The 21957-nt window shown below is 60.2% G+C and overlaps 1 protein-coding gene across 2 annotated transcripts; it reads right to left on the reverse strand.

Moving 5' to 3' along the window:
• Positions 1-293: 293 nt before the first annotated feature.
• On the reverse strand, positions 294-17264 carry TTLL12 (tubulin tyrosine ligase like 12). 2 transcript variants are annotated; one of them, XM_043562833.1, is made up of 14 exons: positions 17045-17264; positions 13401-13573; positions 11238-11436; positions 10290-10449; positions 10070-10203; positions 7895-7971; positions 6759-6875; positions 6482-6676; positions 6047-6158; positions 5045-5196; positions 4566-4647; positions 2763-2831; positions 2066-2204; positions 294-1693 (listed from the first exon to the last, which is right to left on the reverse strand). In XM_043562833.1, the coding sequence occupies exons 1-14, from the start codon at positions 17219-17221 to the stop codon at positions 1542-1544; spliced, it is 1938 nt and encodes a 645-aa protein (XP_043418768.1). In that variant the 5' UTR covers positions 17222-17264; the 3' UTR covers positions 294-1541. The 2 variants fall into 2 exon arrangements, with proteins under 2 accessions (XP_043418768.1, XP_043418769.1); XM_043562834.1 differs by lacking the exon at positions 17045-17264 and adding an exon at positions 14213-14511.
• Positions 17265-21957: the final 4693 nt, after the last annotated feature.

Genomic DNA, 21957 nt, shown 5'->3' on the forward strand with positions numbered 1-21957 from the left:
CCTTATGACACCATATCCGCCGCCCCCTGATCCTGGGCCACCCCACCCCCAGCCTCCGGAAAGGAAAGAAGGAAGGAAGTCCTGTTAAGCCCCCCAGTGGGGATATCTGGTCACAGCAGCCCAGACGGACCGGGACGGGGAACCTGGAAGCCTCACCGGGATCCCGTCTCTCCCATTTTTCAAAGCGCCAGTCTTGGTATTTTGGTTTTCTTCCACAGCCCAACAGGCAAACGGCTGAAACGCTGCGCCAGGCCTGTGGTTCCAGGGCCTCCCAAGAGAAAGCGAGGCCAGAGTAGAGAAGGCATACTTTATTGTGATACGAATCGAGTCAAGGAGAGGACGGGACGCCAGCGGCCCTCCGGGGCGACGACCCGAGACGAGGTGCCCTGCTCTCGACACCTGTGCGTGGCTGGAGGGAAGGGGCGTCCCCCCGGCCGACAGACTGAGGTCCTGGGTGACAGAGGCCGACAGACACAGCCAAGGAGACACACAGAAGGAGGCACAGTCAAGTCCAGTTTTGCCACCAGGATCACTCTTGGCTTCAAAACGAAAGCAGCTCCCCGCTCCCCGGGAGGCGGACTGGCCCCCCTGCCCTGTCAGCGGGGCCTGGGCGTGCTGCGGCTACACACAGGCTGGCATCGGACTCCAGGTTTCGGAAACAAAAGCACGGGAAGGACAAGAAATTTCGATTTACTCCCGTACGTGAAAAACTAACAAAAACCCAACATTTTGACTCTAGACTCTGGTGGAAGACGACATCTAACTATGACGCGAAGTTCTCCCTGGAATCATCTTTGTCGGCTCCCCACTGCCTGGTGCCCTGCTGCCCACACTTGTCCCCGAGGCCCCTTGTCAGGGAGTCCCAGCCGACGTCGGACGAGGGGGAGAGTGCTGCTGTGCCCGGCGGGCGGTGAGGTCTGCGGGGGCCACGGAGGTGGGAAGGACGGCCTGCCTTTGCCAAATGGAAAGGCAAGAGCGATCACAGGCGGCGGGCACGAGAAGCTTGCCGGTAAAGGTTTTGGTCGAGGTTGGGGAACAAGAAGGCTGGCAGGTTCCCAGGGGTTTTGGGGACACAGGGGTGCAGCGGGGGACCCCGACGCCCTGCCCTGGGGGAGCCACGACGCACAAGCAACATCTGGAGAAGGAGCCAGCCTGGCCCCGTTCATGTTTGGGCTCCACAGGTGCTTCCGGGGAAGCCTGTTTGTGGGGACGCCTCGTCACGCTCCCCGGAACCCGTCTTCCGCCGACACCCTGGAAACACGGCAGCCCGGGAACCAAACTCTTTGGAAAAGCCTTTGGCTGAGCAGAGATGGCGGTGAGGGGACTGTGCACGGGGGCCTGGCACTCAGCCCCAGGGGACACTGTGACCGGCCCTGCTCCTGAGTCAGGAGGCAGAGGAGGACCCTGAGCCCCCAGAGGCGGTGCTGGGGCCAAAGCTCGAAGGCGAGGCTTGTCCGAGGGAGGACGGGGAGGAGGACTCTGCAGAAGCGGCCCGGGGAGCTGAGGCTGGAGGACCCAGCCTCAGCAGGGCCCGCGGGCACCTAGACCAGGCGGCTGACGTGGCAGTTGCTGGGCTCGTCTAGGTACAGGGTGCTGAAGACGTCGTTGAAGAAGGTCGGGTGGTACCTGCAGGCTCGCTCGCAGTCCGGGTTGAAGTTCACCTCCAGGATCTGTGGCTGCATCACCCGCCTCCCTGACGGCGCAAAAGCAAGGGCACCTCACTCCCGGGAGGGTGGGCTGGGCCCTGGCCGCTGGGGCCTCGGGGCACAGGGCCCTTTCCTTTCGAGCTTCCCCCCCCACCCCCGACACCACAGCCCACCGCCCTTCCTGCCTGCGCTCTGCCCTGGGGACCGCCACCCCTTGGTGGTGCACCCCCCAGACCAGACCTCCCGGCGAACGTGAGGCAGAGTACAACCCGAGGGGCACCGACCGACAGGGGCAGGGAAGCGGGGACGCCCTCTCTGTCCCCTGGGGGCGCCGGCAGGGGGAGGGCTGGATGATCGGCTTTGGCTAAGTGGAGAGGGCGTGGTTTGGATTACAGGGAGGGGTGGGGGGGGGGCCTCACCATCTGGACGGTCGTCCCACTTGAGCATGAGGTCGATGGCATACACAGCCCGGGATGAGGCATAGTCGCAGAGGCCCAGGGGCGGTGGCTTGGCACATGCCGCTTGGAACAGCTCCGTGAAGGCCTGGAAGATCTCACCCTGGGGACGGGGGAGGTAGGGCTTGGGGGCTGCGTGGCTCTGTGGCTGGGACCAGCCCCCAGAGCCGCTTTTGACACGGGCTCCCTGCCTCCACGTGGGCCGCGGCCCCAAATGGCCCAAGACCCCTCCTCCTGCAGCCTTCGCATCTCTGCACCCGGCCGCCCCCTAGAACACCAGCCCCTCGCTCGTGGGTCCGACTACCGCAAAGCAGCCGGTCTCCTGCCTCAGAGCCCCCTGCTGCCCTCTGCACCGAAGCAGACAGAGCAGCACCAGAAGCAGCTTCTCTAAGAGACGGAGGCCAGCCTGTGTCTCCAGCCGTGTCCCTGCTGTCCCCTCAGGTTTGCAATTTCTGGGGCAGGTAGGGCCTATTGCCATCGGGCTGTCCCCGTAGTGCCCCGAATCCCCTCCAGAGCACCCCACAAGGTCTAGAGTGGGAGGAGGGTTGCAGCTCACACCATCTCCTTCCCTAGTCTCGGTGGGAGGAGCAAAGACCCCCACCCACCTGATGCCGGCCGGTGAGGGCAAGCCCCCGCCTCTGCGGCTTTGCTCAGGACTCACCTGGACGCTCTTCCAGGGGAATTCTGGGTATTGCTTCTCAAACTCAGGGATGAACTCATCATAGTGCACCTGTGACAGACACAGGGACCGTCACGCTCTGCCCGGGGCCTCCTCTGGGCCGGGAGCGGGGAGGCCTGCCCCACCTTAATTTGGGGCCTCTGACACTCGCCGGGGCCACGTGTCGGTGCCAGCCGCCTATCCAGCACCCCCACCTCTGGGCACAAATGGAGGCAGGAGGCAGTCTGAGCTCTGGATCCTACTATAGACTCAGGACAAGCAGATTTACTTGTCCGAGCCTCAGTGTCACCGTCTGTAAAACGGGAGGATGCTCCCTGCCCGGCACTTATTTGCAGGGCTCTCGCGAGGCTCAAGTGAGACGCTTAATGCCGAGGGGTCAGCAGACTGCAAGGCCCGGGGGGACACAGCACCACGCCGGTCTCCATGCACGGGGGGCAGAGCCTGCACCCGCATCTGCAGGGCCCAGGCCGGAGCTCACCGCTCAGCACCAGCTCAAAGTGCCTGGGGACGGCAAGATCTCCCCAGGCCAAGGCTTCACCCCAAACACACCTGCGTGAGCTGGCAGTAGGCTCAGGCTTCTTCCTGCAAAGGACGAGCCAGGGTGGGCTCATTCACATCCTGTTGGACACGTGTCCCCGCACACAGGAGCGTCAGGGGAAACAGGACCCTTGGGGCATCCCACAGTATACAGGGCGGCCCTCGGTTGTCTCAGAGACAACTTCCAACCGTGTCCTAGGGTCCCATGAGGGCTCAGGGTCCCAGGCGCCGGCTGCCAGCACAGCCCGGGACCAGAAGCAACCGCTGGGCGTGCACGTGGGCAAGGCCACTCCGGTCGCACAGTCATGGCGAGGCGTCTCCGGGAGTGTTCGATGCAGCACGTTCACGAATAGTGAACACCACACGTGGCCCAAATGTCTATTAGCAGGTGGGTGACGAGCCCGTCCCGGGGACAAGAACGCCCCCGGCCGCATTCAGCGATAATGACGGATCTACACACACGATGCTCAACAACGACAAAAGCCACAGAAGGATTTGCTCCATTTCACACAGACTCGTATAGTACGTGCAAAACAGTCCTTTGAGTGATTTCGGGAGGTACGCACGCTGAAAAGAATGTGCCCGGGAAGGATAATCACCCCTTTCAGAGGAGTGGCTCCTTGTGGGAGGCAGGGCAGGGAAGGCCACCTGCAGGCCTCGGGCTGAGCAAGGGTGCGTGAGTGCCCGTGCCCTACTTCCTGCCTGCCTCAAACAGCCGTTACCCAGCGCGCAGGTCAGCGAACAGGGAGGGCCTCCGGGAGGAGGCAGCCTCTCTCTCCTCCCCTCCTTCCTCCACCCAGAGCCGGCCTCTGTCTCCGCCAGGCCACGCCCACCTGGCCAGGTACACTGCTGGCCGGCTGGGGTGTGATGCGCTCACCTCGAAGGGAGCCTTGCCCTGATGTCCCCTTGCTCACGGTGCCCAGATAGCACAGGGCACGGAGGATCCAGGCAGGGTCACAGGCCAGCAACAGCAGCAGCCGGCCTTGGGGTGAGGGTGGCGGCACGTGACATGCACCCCGTGCCTCCCCACCCCCACACGCCCTTGTGCCGAGCAGATGCTTCCAGGGGAGACCTGCAGGCGACCTGCTGCAGGGCCCGGGGAGGCCGCGGGCACCTCAGACAGAGCTGCGGGGGTGCCGCTCTGAGATTGACACAGGTACCCCAAGTCCGCTCCTCTGACCGTCTACACAGCCTGCCCAGAAGACAAGCCGATGGGTGTGGGTCTGCACCCGCCGCCCCGGTCTCTACCTGCTTCAGCACCACCTCCGGGTCGTAGTTCATGACAGTGAAATGTTTCTCGTAGTCGTCCAGGTCATCGAGCGCGAAGGGCCTGTGGGAGGAGCGCGCAGACACGGGAGGGTCCTGAGCGTGGCCGCGGCTGAGCAGGGACAGTGCCCTGAGCGAGCCCGCCGGACGCCTGTCCCCCCATCGGTGCGAGGGGGCGGCCCCACGGCCCCACAGAGCTTGGGTCAGAGCGAGCGATGAGCTAACCGTGAGGACGCCCCGACGGCCCGGACACGTCATCGCGAGACTCTGGGGTCGGTGCCTGTTCCACAAGGACCGTCCCCAGCAGTGGCCGAGGCAGGCAGGGCAAGAGCCCCCGCCATTTACCAGCTCAGCGGGCCACCTGCCGGGTGCGCGGTGGGGGAGCAGCCCAGGGCAGGCCTTCTGACCCCCGAGGGAACGAGGGGCCCCGCTGCCCACCCCCCAGCCAGTCTCCCAGTTACCGGTTGGAGAACCGCAGCCAGAACACGTCGTACACGAACAGCGTCAGGGGCTTCACCGAGCGCAGCAGCACGACGTAGCGGACGTCAAACTTGACCTTCCCCACGTCTTCTCGCAGGAATAAGACTGGACTTTCAATGTATTTGGACACGACCTGCAGGACACGGACGCGGGGTCGCGGGTGGGCTCTCACCTCCCCTGGGCCAGGACCCAGTGCCCGGAGGCACCCCAGCCCCGCCCCATCCGCGTCCGTCCTCACTGGCTGCGGGCTCGTGCTTGTGGCGTGTCTGCACGCCGTCGCATTTCCTGGGGACGCAGGTGCGCTCCTGCCCCGGTCCCGGGAGCGGGCCGCTTCCCGCCCTGGGGTCTACGGAGGCGCGTGCACCCTGCACCTGGCTTCTTCCTCGGCCTTTGCACACTCTGTCCAGGCTGTGGCAAGTTCTGTACCCTAAGCTTCACTTTAACCGAGGGAAAGGATCCCACCAGTTTTTGGGTTTTGAAAACTGAATACAAATCCTCAGCCATAATCCCGCCGACTCCCCGTCCGCTGTCTGGAATCCCTGCGCCAATCATCCCCGTGGCGCGCTTTCCTTGGCTTCTGCCCAGATGCGCTGCGTCTCACGAAGCCCCCAACGCTGCCCCTGTGCCGTGTGTCCCTGCAGCAGCCTTGTCCGGGGCCCCGAGGGGCTCCCTGGCCTGGCCCCCTGCCCCCGGCTCGGCGGTCACTCCTGGTGCAGCACGTGGGGACTCTGAGGTCAGACACACCAGGGGCAGCTCCGAGCAAGGGCTCCCCCATGTCACCCGGACAGTCACACAGCCCTTCCCTGCTGGCCAGGCCGGTGGAAGGAATGGAGTGTGGGCTTCAGAGACACCCGTGAGCTGAGTGACCCAACACCAGGACCCGCCCGCACCCAGGCCCTGACACGCGAGTCCCCTTTGCCCCACTGACTCGGTGGCCAGCCGGTGCACTCAGTGCCCCTGGCCCCCGGAGCGCCAAGGCCCACCTTGGGGGTGCTCTCGCGGTGCCGGATGACGCTGTGGAGGCTCCTGGTGATGTGGGTGTCGAGGCTGCGGGCCAGGTTCCAGGGCTTGCAGATCCAGTGGTTGTCCTGGCCCCTGAGAGCACATGGGGTCGGCTGGGCTGCGCCCCGGGCCCACCTTCCCGGGCAACGTCTCCCCGGGACCGTGGCAGCCCTAGGAAAGGGGCACCCAACCTCCCGCAGGGAGCAGCGGCAGGTGTCACAGAGGGGGCGTTAGCGGCCGGACCTCAGGGAGCAAGGAGGAGCTCGCTCGGCAGGGGCGTGGAGAACTCCCCTGGCAGTCACGGCCGGCTGCGGCACCAAGGCGCGGCCCGGGGGCCGGTGAGGACGGGTACAGGTGGGGTGGGGGCCGTAGGGACGGGGCGCATGTAGGAGTCTCCGCCTGGAGGGGGCTCTTACCGCCTCTCCCGCTGCTGGAAGTAGCTGACGAACTGGGGCAGCTCGGTGCGCAGGTTGAAGGTACGGGGCAGCCAGGCTGGGCCCTCGGGGCCCCCCGCCCTGCGCGCGATGGAGGCCAGGCAATCCTTCACGGTCAGCAGGTTCTCGCAGGGGAACTGGTTCAGCAGCACGTTGGGCCTCTCCTGGCTGAGCCTCCTGGAGGGCCGAGGGAAACGCGGGCAGCTCGGGGTGGCGAGGGGACTCGGCCTGGCTGGCGGGGGGGCGGAGGGGGGCTCACCTGTAGTCCTTGAAGTGGGAAAAGTTGTAGAGAATGTCCGCGTCCGCCTCGCTCTGGGTAAAGGTGAAGCGTGGGTGGGTGAGGTGGCCGAGCACCTGCTGGACGTCCGTGTAGACCCTATAGGGAGAAGTCGGGCTGAGCCGGGCCCCCGCCTATGCTCGCCACACCCCTGCCACTTGGGGGCGCCCCGCCCGGGGCTGATGTTAAGGAGGACGCGGCTGGGCGTAAATTTGACCCTGAGGTCCCAGCACGGGCCCTGAGGGCGGACAGCCAGGGTCAGACCCCAGCCCCTCTGCTTGCCTGCCGAGGGTGGGGCAACCACACACCTACCTGTGTGACCCCAGGTCCCCCCGTAAGATGGGACCACGGCCTAGCTCACACTCGTCACTGGGATGAAACGGGCTAACCCGAGTGTTTAACAAATGCAGGCTTTCCTCCCACGTGGAAGCAGGAAGAATGGACACACGAAGACCCCTGCCCTCAGAGAAGGCAGCTGGTGTCCTGGTGCCTACAGGTGAGCGTGTGGCCCAGACAAGTGTCCTGGATGTAGCCCTGCTCCACACCAGTGCTCACTGCTACCTGCCTGGCCCTCGCTGGCCCCGGGCAGAGGTGAGGACAGAGCCTGAGAGCCCGGTTGCGGGGTACGGCAGAGACAGAAGGCAGTTAGTCTGTGGCTGGACCAGGTTTGTGTAGACCGAGGGCTGGGCCCCGCCTCCGAGCCTGCCCTACACCGGGGCGGGGGTGGGGGGGTTCAGCACTGACTTTTACACCCTCACCTGTACATGGAGTACCTGCTTCCCCCTGGGGTCCAGCCTGCACCTGCCGGCCTCGCATAACCCACCGGCCCACCCTCCTGGGCGCCCTGCGCCTTCACTGTCCGCACAGGCTTCCTGCCTTCCGGAGGGGCCGCGGAGCGCAGGCCTGGCTATGACTTCACCCCAGGACACCCCCTCACTTTTCACGGCGCTCTCTCCGTGATCCTCAGACTCTGTGGCCTCACACGTCTGTCACTGCCATGTCGCCAAGAGACGGCAGGCTTCCTGAGCGCCTCCCTGTGCCAGGCACTGTCCTAGGGGTTGTGGGAACTCGGGGGAGTGAGGGAAGTCTCATCACGAGCCGAGAAGGGAGCTGCGCACCTGAAGACGTGGTCACGGGGATACGCCACCGGACTGATGGCGAGTGGCAGCTTCTCCTTGTTTTCCTCCAAAATGGCCTGGAAGGAAAGCACCGAAGGTGGAAACAGACCCTCGAGAAAGGGAGCACGTGAACATGCCCCCTGACCCCCATCCTGGCACATCGGGGTTTGAGATCTCAGGGGGCACACTCAGACCCCAGCCAGAGCCAGAGCTCTCTGACCACCCTGCCCCGGGATTCTGGGCCTCAAGGCCCCACAGGTGCCGGACTGCCCGTTTTGTGTCAGAAAAAAAAGAATCTTCCCGAGGCTCTCTCCAAATCACAGGCAGCTGAGAAGATGTCAGGCCCGTCCTGGGAGGGGGCTGCCCGGTCCCAGCGGAGCCCTGAGGTGCCGCTGGTGGTTTAAAACACCCCCATACTCAGCAGCCCTGCGGAGGGGGCCCAGGTGGCTGGGCGGGTGAGCGTCGTGGAGGCAGGTCCTCAGCCCCATCGAGCCTCAGCTGACAGCCTGGCTATGCGAGCGGGGCTCCGAGCCAAAAGCTCCCCCGACGCCTGTTCCACAGACAGCGGGGGTGAGATTACAAACGTCTGCTGTGTGAAGCTGCTGTCTTTGTGTCCCTTCTTATCCAGTGACAGCTAACTAAGACCGGCTACCCCAGGGCTCAGGGCTCAGGGCCCAGGCCGATCTAGATGGTCAAATGGGGAAAAGCAACCAGGGGGTGACAGACAACCAGAGTTTGGCCCCATCGCCTCTTCCTGGGCAGTAGAGGGCATCCCAAGGCAAAAAAAACCCTAATTCGTGAGTGCAAACTCCACTCTGCAGTCTTAGCTCCTGAGCCCTGAGGTCGGAAGGCCACGTCACCTGCTTGCTTGCCCGCTGAACAGCCTCACCACCAGGAGGAAGTCTTCATCCCTAAGCAATTCTTAAGCCTTCCCCCCTTGCATTCACTTGTTCACTAAGCACCTACTACGTGCAACTATCCTACGAGGCTCGGAAACTCGCCTCAAACTCAAGACGAGTAAACACAGTGATCGCACAGTTTTCCGCAGGGACGGTTCGACCACCACTGGCTTACACGGGATCCACCAGAAAGGTGCCAATAGTTCCATCATTATGGCCTAGTCTCTCCCAAGCAACAGCGCGCACGGAATCGACACCACCACGTGGCGCGTGCCATCCTCGCTCTTCCTGACTTGTCTACTCCTTCCCACGATCCTCGGAGGTGCTCAGTGTCTGATGTGCCAGTGTGGGCTGGGAAATTTCCACACACTGGGGCGAGGTTGGAAGCCTCTGCCCACAAGCTATCAGGCGCCCCTGGTATTGGAGCCTCGCTCCCCCACCAGCTGTGCGACCGTTTGCAAGTTACTCAACCTCTCTGTGCCTGTTTCCTCATTCTCCGTGAAATGGAGATAGAGACGGGACCTTAAGGCCTACTGTCGTGAGGATTATAGTCAAGCATACCCATAGGTGCTAACCACAGGCTCACTCGTGGCCTGGTTTCCAACTGGGACCAGCCAATGGGAAGCAGTGGTGGGAGATCAGAGGGCAGGGGAGGGAGGAGAGGGGGGCCAGGGGGTCTTCCCTGCCCAGCCCTGCCTGGTCTGGTAGTGGCTATGTTCCTAGAGGCTCCCCCTTTCCTCCCCTGCCCTGGGCCTCCCTGACCCCGACTCCCTAATTTGCCCAAGAGGCCACCACAGAGCACCTTTGTTGCTCGTAACAGTGACGGCGGTGACTACTTGCGGAGGGCCTACTGTGCGCCAGAAAACATGCCTTACAGTGTTCGAGTCCAGCGTCTTCACATTCCCGGTGAGGGGGGTGTCGGGGGAGGAGGAAATGGTACCGAGTGGGGATCTGTAACCAAGCCGCATGGCCCACGCTGTGCCCCCCAGTCCCGGCGAGGAGTCCCCAAAAACGAGGAGGAGCAGCACGGACGACCAGCAGCCCCAGCTCTCTGATCGCCTGAGAGCATGGTTCCCAGCAGCCGGCCCCTGGGGTCTGGGCTCAGGGCTGGCAGCTCCTGCTCACTGCCTGGGCTCTGAGCCCATCTCTCCGGCACGCCCAGACTCTCCGCTGCCCCCCACACTAGCCAGCTGGCGCTCATGAACATTCGGTGACTGAAGAACATTCCAGAAGCCACCAAGCAGGGAGGCCCAGGGTCGGAGGGGGACGGTCACACCTGGTAGTGCTGGTCCGGTGGCTCGGGCGTGGAGGAGCTGACGTCCAGCATGTCGGCGGGGACCCAGGGCAGCAGCCTGCACCTGCGGATCAGAGGGTCCGCCTCTCCGTAGGCAAAGTCTCGGGTCACCTCCTCTGCATCAAGACACGTGGCCCATCAGGAGGCAGCGGGAAGCCAGGGCCGGGGCCCATCCCTCAGGGCGGGCGGGGGTCGGACTTACCGCCCGTGTCCAGGTCCCTCAGGGGCCACAGCAGCGTGTAGGCCACCTGCTGGGGCATGTACAAGAAGGGCGCGGTGGCAAAGCTGGGCGTGTCCGAGTGCTGGATGCGCGAACCGAACTCGTCCATGATGTACCACACGGGCACCTTCTCCTCGGCCGTCTGTAGGCGGAGCACACACAGCAGCCTGCGTCCACCGGTCCGCCTGCCTGCCCCCTTCTGTGGCACATCCTCCCACCCGCCCATTCGCCCAAACGGCGGCCCGTCTACACCCAGCTCCCAGAGCCTGGAGCGACTAGCACATGCACCTTTAACCGGGGGCCTCCTGGGCCGTTCTGGGCTGACTGCAGTGATCGCTTGTGTGGGACAGGTGTTAGACCACGGCTGCACGGATGTGTCTGGCTTTGTGCGTGTGGCAGGGAGAGAGCGAGGGAGGCTCCTCGGAGGAGGGGACATCTAAGCGGAGACCCTGAGAAACAACTTTTGTCTCTTCCCAAACTAAAAGTGGCAAGGGGCTGGAGTGTGAGGGTGAGTCTGGGGATGCTGGGGGGGAGGGGTGGTCATGACAGCAGGGACTCGACTCTTCTGGAGTCAGTGAGGAACAACTGAGGGCTTTCACGGGGACGGGACAACAGAATCTGAAAGCATCAGGAAACAGACAGCCAAGTCACGGAACTCAAGTCTCTGGTCAGAGAGAGGGTGGTGTCCCGCGAGCTCAAAGGCCCCCAGATACACCGGTCCCCAGTGCTTGGTGGCCCAAAGCAGAGTAACAGGCCCACGATGAAGCCACAGGGAATGAGGGGCCCCACGGAGAGGAGTCTGCTCACCGCAGGGTGACGGCTCCTGGGGCCGGGTCCTGGCTCTCCTGGGCTGCCCCTGACGGCCCAGGGCAGTGAAGGCCCCCGTCCCTGTCGGTCGCCCGCCTCCCCCAGCTCCAGCTGCCTGCTCACCCCGTGGGACAGTTGGTAGGTCTGGTTGAACCGCCACATCTCCTCCAGCACCAGGTCCACAGCCTCCGCGCTGGGCAGCTCGCCGTGGAACTCGACGCCCATCAGGTTGGCCATGCGGTGCAGGAGCCCGGGCACCTGCTGCAGCTGCTGACGCGCGTGCTCCACGCGGCACGTCCAGGCGTGGTCGATGAGGAAGATGCTGCGGGCACAGACCAAAGGGGGCCGTGAGGCTGCCCCACGGGCGCGGCAAGAAGGGCAGGACAGAAGGGGCCAGCAGGAGATGCCGAGGAGGGAGAGGCCTGCAGCTGTGGCCTGGGGAGGTTTCTCTCCCTCTTCCAATTCTGAAAAAGCCACTGGGGTCCCCGCATCCCATCCGTTGGACCTTGTCTCCCATCAGCAGGACCCTGCCTCCCATCAGTGGGAGATCCTGCCTCCCATCAGTAGGTCCCTGCCTCCCATCCGTGGACCAAATGAGACCAAACATACAGCATGCTGACCACACACCGTGTACTTGTGTTTCTGCCGATTGCTATTCCTCACTGTAACAACAAGTGACTTCAACTGGATTTGGAACCGCTGCACAGGTGTATGCCCCCCTCCTCGCCACCTGCAGGCCCGGCACACGGCAGGTGCTCAGCAAAGGCAAAAGCTGCCCACAGAGGAAGGCCAGCGGCAGGCAGCTGTGCATAGAGGCCGTCACTCGGAGCTCACTCACGCGTGCCGGGGGCTTCGGGGCACTTCCTGGGAAAGCCCGAGGCCTTTTTGTGGGAGAGGCTTCAAGTCTCCACACATATGGACAGCTGTGCCCCGTGTGGTCCAGTCCCCCTGGAAGAGCCCAGAGGGGCGTGGCTGCATGGCCCTCACACACGGCGGTGGGAGCGCGTTGGAGGGCCAGGCAGGCATCCCTACCTCCCCACGGGGCCCGCTGGGCCAGGACGCTCCGAACACACGGGCGTGTGGTTTGCCTGCCGGGCCACACGGCCCTCACCTCCATTCCCTTGAGGAGATGAAAGGAACAGCAAACGCTCCGGTGTTTCCTCTGGGTGGCAAGATCGGCAGTGTTTATTTCATTGTGCTTGTGGTACTTTTTGTTTGAATACCCGGCAAGAGATGGAGATCTATCCTTGCTCTTGTGCGCAGGGGATACGACCGTAGGTTGCAGGGCACCCAGCCGAGCTTCAAGGTGGGATACCTGGGGGTGGCCCCGGGCAAATGCTCACCAGGGGGGCTGGACACAGCACATATGGAGAGAGGATGAGGTTGGAACCCGGCAATCAGAGGAGATTCACGAGGCTCTAAAGGGAGAAAGGCCCAGGAGCAGGGAGGGCTGTGGAGCTGAAACCAATGTCCGGAGCTCCAAGCCCAGGACTCCGCCCGCATCCCCTCCTGAACCTGCCCGGTGGCTGCTGGGCTGGGGCCCCAGAGCGGCACGGCTGGGAACAGAGCAGGTGCATGCGGAGGCTGCTGCGCTGAACTTGACGTGAGAGGTGAGTCTGCAAGTTTCTGAGCGAGAGAGCGTGTGGGTGGTGGCGCCTGGCTGCTGTCATGACCTGTGTGGCCTCTCCCGCCCCCTCACAGGCTGGCGAAGGAGGCCAGAAAACCTTTGCAGAAGAAGAGGCCAGCCAGACCCTTCCCGGACACAGAAGACCCTGTCCCTACGGACACAGGGGCCCGGTGACCTCGAGAGGCCGGCAAGTTTCCTCCTTAAGGTTCCAAGAAAAGTGCGGTGGACGGGCCCGCCATGGCTGACGACAGCTTCTTTTGGTCCCTGGGAGGCAGGAGTCCTGGGTTCGGTCTGAGCTCCGCCCCATCTACCCTGTGGCGCTGGGCCCTGGTGCCCCCCGCCTGAGAAGCCAACCAGACCACAATGCTCACAGTCCAGGCATAAAGCCCTGGGAGAACCTGTTTATGTTTTCTGGGCTCCACCCAGAGACCCAGATCCCGTAGGACCGGAGATAGGCCTTCAGAGAAGGGCAGGCTCACGGGTAAGGCTGCCTTGCACCCACACACACGCTCTGAACCAGTTGGCGAAGAGGCCAGTGCCCGGCACACAGAAAACACTAGTGCCCGAATTTACCGCTTCTGGCCTCGGTGACCCCCTAGGAAGGAGCCCATCCTGAGGGCCACGGGATGGACGACGGGCGTCTGGCCTGAGGCTCCTACCTGTTGGGGTTGGCCGCCTGGAGCCCGTTCTCGCTGGTCACGATGACCTTGTAGCAGAGCTCGCTGCCGGGGTTGGGCTTCTTCCTCCGCACTTCCCGGGCTGCCTCGCCCTCACTCTCCTCCTCTACCTCCTCCACTTGCATGATCCCGAACATCTCCCCGGCATCAAAGACCTGGGGCCACAGCAGGCGTGTTGACGGGCTACCCACCATCCCCAACCCCCCCCTCAGCCTCAAGGACCAGCTAAACCCCTCGGGAGAAGCAGCACCTATCTATTAGCCGACTACCCATCTTACAGGGGGGGAAACCGAGGCTCCTAGAAACCAGTCAGGGCTGGGACCTAACCGCCGTCACCAGCTATTGTCCAAAGTCCCTCAGCCCGGGACACCCTCAGTCTTGGAGGTAGGGCTGCACGTACGGGGCGGAACCCTATCTAGTCTGGTCTTTACTGCACAAGGAGAGGAGTCCTGAAAGGCGGTGGGTGGCCCCGGTCATGTCAGAAGTGAACGGAAGAGGTGGGGTCTTGGTGGCAGGGGATCCTACCCCAGTTCCACCAGAAGAGCCAATCCTATACCAAGGCAGCTGAGGCAATCCAGAAGGAAACAGGTGCCCTGGAGCCTCCCACAGCCACCACGCCTGCCCAGACAAGAGGCAGTCTGGGTCTGCACAGAGCGGGGCCTGGGCCTGTGGTTGGAAGATAAGGGCCCGGGTCCTTAAGTTTCCCTGCAACGGACAGTGCCAGCCCTGTGCAGCCGAAGTCAGCCCTCTCCTGCGTGCTCTGGAGCCAGGCTGCCCCCTGCAGCCACACTCACGCACTGTGTCTGCCCCGAGTTGGCAAGGGGCCTCAGGGCAGATTCTGGAGCCAGCCTATGGGGCCTTGGACAAGTCACCGAACCACTGTGCCTCAGTTTCCCCATCCCTCCAACGGGAACATCAGAACCTGCCTCAGAGGGCTGTTGGAAGGATTAAATGATTAAGACACGAAAAGCTTAGAAGCGCCTAAGGCCGGCAAATGACGCAGAAGCACTTGCTGTCATCACTGCACTTTGGAGACCAGTCTCTCACCAGGGAGGAAGGCATCCTCTGCCTTCCAGGAGAGCTGAGTGTTAAACCGATAGAACAGTGCACCGTAGGTCCCTGGCACAGAGCAGGGACTCCACGAAGGCCAATTCTCCCCCCAAACCTACTTCTCATGACTCTGACAGAAAAAAACTGCATTCCCAGCAGAGAGAAACCAGCCACCTATTCAGGCACAAGCAGCTTTTTTTGTGCTGGGCAGGTGGGCACTTTGGGGTGTGAACGTGGACCCCTCATGATCTTGCCTAGGGAGCTGGCAGCCGAGTGGCACGGAGGAGTAAGGTCGGGCCGTGTGACAGGCCCAGGCAAATGGTGCTGGGGCCTGATGGGAGGGGAGGGTTAAAGGGGGGGAAGCTGTGGCTGGGGTGGTGGGCAAAGGACCCCAGGCAGGGGGGCACAGAAGCTGGGGGTAGGGAAGGCTGTGGAACCAGCCAGGCTCCTTGGAAGACAAGGGGGGCTGCCTCAAGCCAGGCTCCCTAAGCTGAGCCTGGGGAAGGCTGTCACCTTCCTTCCAGCACAGAGCTGCTCAAAGAACTGGAATGCACACCCCGGGTTCCAATCTAGAACCCTCCTATGCGAGGGAGGGGCACAGTGGGGCAGTATAAGGCCTGGGAATAGAGGGCCTGCCTTTGGGGGGGGGGGTGACCATGATCCCTTCTGGGTTCAACTACAGAAGGCCCTAAGGGTGTAATGAAGGGTGTGGTCTTGCAGCCAGGAAGTTCCTGCCGGCAGCGGGAGTTGCAACCTATTTTAAAACACTCCCCACCTTTTCCAACAAAACTGATTTGAAGTGAGGCACCAGGGCCACGGGCCCTGCGGGGAGTTGGAGGGGCCCGGTTCCTGTTGGCAGGTGCCCACCCCCACACCTGGCCCCCAGCGGCAGCAGGCTTCACTGAAGACAATGGATGCAGGTTTGGGTCTGGCGATGTGATGACTCACAGCTCTGCCCATAACCCCTAATGGCAAGGGAGGCTCATGGAAAAATACTGGCTGCCCCTTGGTAGAGCCACAGCGGCCAGTGCCAGTGCGGAGGGGACGCTACACTCTGGTGACCGCCCACCGTGTGCTGTGGCACCTGCTGGAGCTCATCTCCTGCCTCCCCACCCAATCCCCACTAAGACTGTGGGAGCTGGGGCCCTGTTCCACCGTCGGGCTTTCCAGATGGAGACTCTGGCTTAGATGGACCAGTGACTTGTCTAAATGAGGGTTTACTGCCCATGGAGGCTCGCTGGACTGGGGCCGGGGGGATTCTCCCACATGTGTGCCTTTTACCCAGCACGAGGACCTTCTTATCCTAACAGATCGGTGGGGTCCCCAGCACATGCCTGGGACCCGAACCAAGTGCTCCGGAAACACTGGTGGAATTGAGGGGGCAAATAAAACAGGGGAAGGAAACTCACTGTTCGTTACAAGAGGTAGGTATGTATTGAATGCCACTGACATTGTGTCTGTTTTACAGCAACTATGTGTTAGGAGCAGGAGGGTACCTGGTGAACCCCAATTTCCCACTGGCTGGGTGGGTGGGGGTGTGTCCAGCAGCTAGGCTTGGGGGACAACCTCTTCCTGGATCTGGGGGTCCCTTTCATCACCTGTGCCCCTCGGTCAGTCTTGGCCCCAGGGAGCAGCAACCCCCCCCCCCCCCCCGCCCCCAAGAAGAGCCTAATTGCAGCTAAGAAGGCCCCACTAGCCGGCCTGTTGCTCTGGCTTCAGCACCTGGGCAAACTACCAAAAACCAGGAACCACTCTGATCAGCCAGCACCCGCGGGGTGCCACACTGGAGGCCCAGGCTAGAGAAGACTGGTGAGAAGGGAGCTGTCTCCACAAAGGGCACAGAATCTGGAAGCATGTCAGCCCTTTTCTTCCTTTCTGTAGAGTCCTTTTCCGTCTCCCACAACCTCAGTTTTCTTTCATTTGCAAAATGAGGGTGGGCGGGGGCTCACATCGAATGATGAAACATGTAAGAGTTCTACGGCCCCAACAGTTCAAGCCACACCAATTCATGGGGCACCTATTCTCCTTGAAGGAGTGGCTGAAAGCAAGGCACAGGTTCCCGAGTCTGACAGACCTTAGGAGGCTCTTCCTCTTCCTGTGACTCAGTTTTTTCAACTGCACAATGGGGATGTATGTGGGGCTCGGAAGCGTGGAGAACTCAGTACAGGGCCCGGCACAGAGCAGGAGCCCCAGGCGCTGGCAGGATCGGGGCCACAGGCACTGGGCTCTTGCCGCCACTCTTGGGCCCCAAAGTCTAGACACCTCCTAAGCTGCCAAGGAGGCACCATCTAAGTCGGTCCTCACGACGTTCGTGCTCTTCGCGCCTCTCCCGCCTGGTCCCCGCCGCGCCCCAGCGCCGACACACCCCCAGCGCGTCGCCCCCGGGCCTTCCCCCCTCCTCCCCCAGGCACCCTAGCAGCCTCGTCGGCAGGAGACCCCCAGGGCCCCCTCCCCTGCCTCTCCACCGGCGCACCTGGCCCGGCCTCCCCTCCAGGGCCCCGCCCGCAGCCACACCCTTGCCGCTTCCCCGGCTCCGCTCGGCACCCCGGGTCCTCCCGCGTCGCCCCAGCCCGCACCTCGTGCTCCAGCTTGTGCAGGAGGCGGCCCCAGTACCGCTCGGGGACCCCGGACGCGCGCAGCGCCGGGCCGTGCAGCGCCGCGAACTCGGCGCGGGCCCGCGCGCCCTCCTCCGGAGTCAGGCCCGGGCTGCCGCGCTCGGCAGGCGGGTCCCCCGGCCCCCCGTCGGCCTCCATGGCGCCCGCACCAGCGCCGGCTCCGAGTCCCACTCCGCCGCCGCCCGCGGGCCCGGCCCTCCCGCCCCGCCCTCCTCGCGAGCTCCCCGCGGCCCCCGCCCACCGCCCGCCCGGCGCCGGCTCGCCGCGGGCCGCCGGGGGCTGAAGCTCCGGGAGCCGGACCCGGGGCCCGGCCGCCCGGCCGGCCGAGGGGCGCGTGCGCGAGTGCGTGAACGCGCGGGCTTGCGCGGCGAGGAAGCGGGCGGGGGGGGACGCGGGCTCGGGGCGCGTTGGGGGCTCGGTGCTGCCGGCGAGTGCGCACGCGCGTCTGCTGGGGGCGGTGTTTTCCTCGCTCGCCCCGCGGCTGCCCCGGGGCATGCCGGGAGCGAGGCCGTGCGGCTTCCACGCGGTCGGAAGCGGAAGAGACTCCAGACACCGTCCGAAAAGGAAACTGAGGCCTGGAGTCAGGGCCGTGCCCCGCACCCACCCCGCTTGCAAGGCTCGCAGACCCCGGGGGCGGGAGGGGCTCTCGGATTCTTTTGAATGCTTCACCGGAGTTCGGTGCTGCCGGGTAGTGGCGCTTCGACATGCATAGTGTGGATTCAAAATGTAAATTTATTCAGTTAAACTCAGAGGTTTTTTTTGTTTTGTTTTTAAAATTTTTTAAATGCTTATTTATTTTTGAGATAGAGAGAGACAGAGCATGAACGGGGGAGGGGCAGAGAGAGAGGGAGACACAGAATCCAAAGCAGGCTCCAGGCTCTGAGCTGGCAGCACAGAGCCCGTCGCGGGGCTCGAACCCACGGACCGTGAGATCATGACCTGAGCTGAAGTCAGACGCTTAACCGACTGAGCCACTCAGGAGCCCCTTTAAAACAAATTTTTTTTTTAAATGTTTTTATTTATTTTTGAGACAGAAAGAGACAGAGTATGATCAGGGGAGAGTGTTTTGTTTTTAAACAAGTGGAGGTAGTTCAAAGGTATTTCAAAGTGCGATTACACAATTTCAAAAATCATTCTTTGAGCGTTCTGTGTTTTCAAGCTTTTCTGTTGCTTTATAGGGCTATGTTTCATGATCTTGTTTGCAATTTTGCAATCGTAATTTGCTACAAAGCTTCAAGACTTTTGGTTTGTTTTTTTTTTTTTTGCGGGGAGGGGGGGTCCTTCAGTGGCCGAATACTTTGATTAAAAGTTTTAAACCGAATTTGGGTAAAATGCACCATTTCCGAGGACTCGTTAAATGTCACTAGGACACTTAACGGTGGTGTACCAAGGCTCACGCTTCCAAAGTGCCCTTGTTGAGGGGCCCAGAGAAAACCATTACCCCCATGTAGGAGTACAGTTTTGTATCTACCATTGACCTTTTTTTTTTTTTTTTTAGAGAGAGAGAATGAGCAGGGGAGGGACAGGGAGAGAGAATCTCAAGCAGGCTGCACACCCAGTGCACAACTTGACTACAGGGGGTTTGATCTCACCACCGTGAGATCATGACTTCAGCCAGAATCAGGAGTCAGTCGCTTAATGGACTGAGCCACCCAGGTACTCCCCTACCATCACCTTTGTCACACAAATGTTGTAGTTCAGTTATTCTAATTATGAAAAAAAAATATTTGTAAATTTTGGCAACTATGATTTCTGATCCAATTTACAGCCTGTTTGGATGAAATCATTACACCCGATTCCAAGTACGTTTCTGCTCTGGGGGGGGGGGGTTCTTAATTTAGTGGGAACGTTAGTCCCTCTCTGCTGTGCCCATCACACTCTAGATGGGTATCATCATTGCAAAAGAAATGCAGTCTGTGTTCAACTTTTTTTACTGAACTTAGCTGAGTAGCATTCCCTGTAATGCTGGGTTTTTACTTTGTGATGAGACGTGGGCACGGAGAGAGAACTGTCAAGGAATTCTTGAGACAGTTTCGGTGCAAAAAGGTGGTTTTATTAAAGCACAGGGACAGGACCCATAGGCAGAAAGAGCTGCGCTGGGCTTGTGAAGAGTGATGGATCGTATGGAGAAGGGAGGATAGAGGTAAATGAAGTTCCCAAAAGGATTTTCATGTGTTTTTTTTTTTTATTTTTTTTTTCAACGTTTATTTATTTTTGGGACAGAGAGAGACAGAGCATGAACAGGGGAGGGGCAGAGAGAGAGGGAGACACAGAATCGGAAACAGGCTCCAGGCTCTGAGCCATCAGCCCAGAGCCCGACACGGGGCTCGAACTCCCGGACCGCGAGATCGTGACCTGGCTGAAGTCGGACGCTTAACCGACTGCGCCACCCAGGCGCCCCTTCATGTGTTTTTTTAAAGAAGACTTCCAGGATCCTGGAGATCTGGCCGTTGTTAAGCTAAGATTGTTTTTTGTCTCTAGCAGGGCATTAAGACCGTTGGGAGTTCCTTGAGGAATGTCATTCTCTGCCTGTGTCAGATAGTTGCGAACGGGCTGCAAATTGTAAGGCCACTCAATTTCACCTGCATTTGTTTTGCCTTTGTTCTCCTTGTGACTTTGGACAGAATAAATTTCCAAAAGCTTCATTTTGATTCCATAAATTGGATGGCAAAAAAAAATGGAACCATCTTAGGATTTTGATATTACATTGGCATCCTCTGTGGAGTAATTCCTCAGCCAGTGGGGCCAGTGCATCTAGAGTGATGGCTTCGCTTCCCACAGGAGAATGAGAAACCTTGGAATTGGAACAGTGAGTGAAATTAATGTAGAAAAAGTCATTTGATCTAAATGAAGTCATGATTTATGCAGTGACGTGTCAACCCGCTTCTGTGACTGCACGTGTTGATTCATTTGGGGGGCACAGTCTTCGAAAATAATTACCAACTTTTGAGGTAGGTGGGATGCTTCTGAATTGGAATTGTGTCATCTGACGTGGCTCGTGGTTAGTGACATCTTTTCAACCCCCATGGTGGAGGGTAAAAGTTGTCCAATATTTTGTGGAAGTTTCTATTTCATAACCAACTTTGACGTTGGGCTCTGTGCTGACAGCGCGGAGCACGCGTGGGATTCCCTGTCTCCCTCTCTGCCCCTTCCCTGCTCACTCACTCTCTCTCTCTCAAAATAAATAAACTTAAAAAAAAAAAAGAGAGAGAAAGAAAGGACGTAATCAACTTTGAGAAATGGAGATTCAGGACTTAATTTTAAATTAAATGTGGACTCCTCTTTTGTAGGTGTCGTGCTCCTGAAAAGATTTATTGCACAATGAGAATTTTAGGGGCGCCTGGGTGGCTCCGTTGGTTCAGCTCAGAACTTCGGCTCAGGTTATGATCTCACCGCTTGTGAGTTCGAGCCCCACGAGCCCCCTGTCTGTGCTGACAGCTCAGAGCCTGGAGCTTGCTTCAGATTCTGTGTCTCCTTCTCTCTCTCCCCCTCCCTCGCTCACACACTCTCTCTCTCTCGCTCTCCTTCAAAAATAAATAAACATTAAAAAATTTAAAAAAAAGAAAAAATACTACTAAACAAAATATAAACAAAACACGTGCACCCATACGAGAAGGGACAGACAAACTGCTGAAGCAGGAGTGTTCAGTCTTCTCTGCACAATCCAGAGCAGAGCCTCTCAGCCTCGATTTCCCACACACATCTCGTGCATACCTACCCCGTCATTTCCCTGGCCTCCTGCACCTTGTGAGGTCACAACTCAGGTGGCAGGTAGGCAGGGATGGCAGGACCTCACTGTGAATATTCAGTGAATCATAGTATTATTTGTAACTAGGTAAGAATGAAACTACTGGCCTGATCATCACAAATAAGAACTATGCTATATTTTTGACCATGCACTACGGCCTTATGCCCACGTACATAGCATATGTCATACTTGTTTTCTTTTTCTTCGATGTTTGTTTATTTTTGGGAGAGAGAGCACAGGCACGAGCAGGGGAGGGCCAGGGAGAGAGGGAGACACAGACTCCGAAGCAGGCTCCAGGCTCTGAGCTGTCGGCACAGAGCCCGATGTGGGGATCGAACTCACGGACCGCGAGATAGTGACCTGAGCCAAAGTCGGACGCTCAACCGACGGAGCCCCCCAGGCGCCCCAGCATATGTCATACTTCTAATAATTTTCTTATTATGAGCAACTCTGTGTTGCACTGGCTGAAAACCTGCCTGTCATCCCTGACCCCACATCTTCCTCCCCTCCATATCAGTCTGGAGTTTATCCACTCCAAGGGACCGTAAATCCAGTTCGAACTGGCTTAAAGATAAAGGATATTTAGGGGTGCCTGGGGGGATCAGTCAGTTAAGTGTCTGACTTCTGCTCAGGTCATGATCTCACAGCTTGTGAGTTCGAGCCCCACGTCAGGCTCTGTGCTGACAGCTTGGAGCCTGGAGCCTGCTTTGCATTCTGTGTCTCCTTCTCTCTCTGCCCCTCCCCTGCTCGTGCTCTGTCTCTCTGTCTCTCAAAAATGAATAAACGTTAAAAAAAATAAAAAACCCAAAGATAAAGGGTATTTATTGGCCCATACAATGTTATGGCCTGACTGTATCTACCCAAATTCAGATGTTGAATTCTGACTGTATTTGGAGAAAGGGCCTGTGAGAAGATAAACATTAAATGAGGTTGCAAGAGTGGGGTCCTGATGGGATAGGGCTGATGCCCTTACAAGAAAAGGAATAGATATCAGAGTGCTGTCTCTGCCAAGTGAGGACACAGTGAGAAGCCAGGAAAAGGACTCTTACTAAGAACCAAACGGGTTGACCCCTTGCTCTTGGACCGCCCAGACTCCAGAAGATAAGTTTCTGTCGTTTAAGCTACG

This window comes from Prionailurus bengalensis, chromosome B4 (genome assembly GCF_016509475.1).
Source record: "Prionailurus bengalensis isolate Pbe53 chromosome B4, Fcat_Pben_1.1_paternal_pri, whole genome shotgun sequence".
Taxonomy (NCBI): domain Eukaryota; kingdom Metazoa; phylum Chordata; class Mammalia; order Carnivora; family Felidae; genus Prionailurus; species Prionailurus bengalensis.

Bases quoted from the DNA above. Each gene is read 5' to 3' on its own strand.
- TTLL12 (XM_043562833.1), bottom strand. From the start codon at position 17,221: ATGGAGGCCGACGGGGGGCCGGGGGACCCGCCTGCCGAGCGCGGCAGC. The intron at 7,972-10,069 runs GTGTGACCGTCC...CTTTCCTTCCAG, and splicing joins CACCGGACCAGCACTACCAG to GCCATTTTGGAGGAAAACAA. The intron at 6,159-6,481 runs GTAAGAGCCCCC...ATGTGCTCTCAG, and splicing joins TTCCAGCAGCGGGAGAGGCG to GGGCCAGGACAACCACTGGA.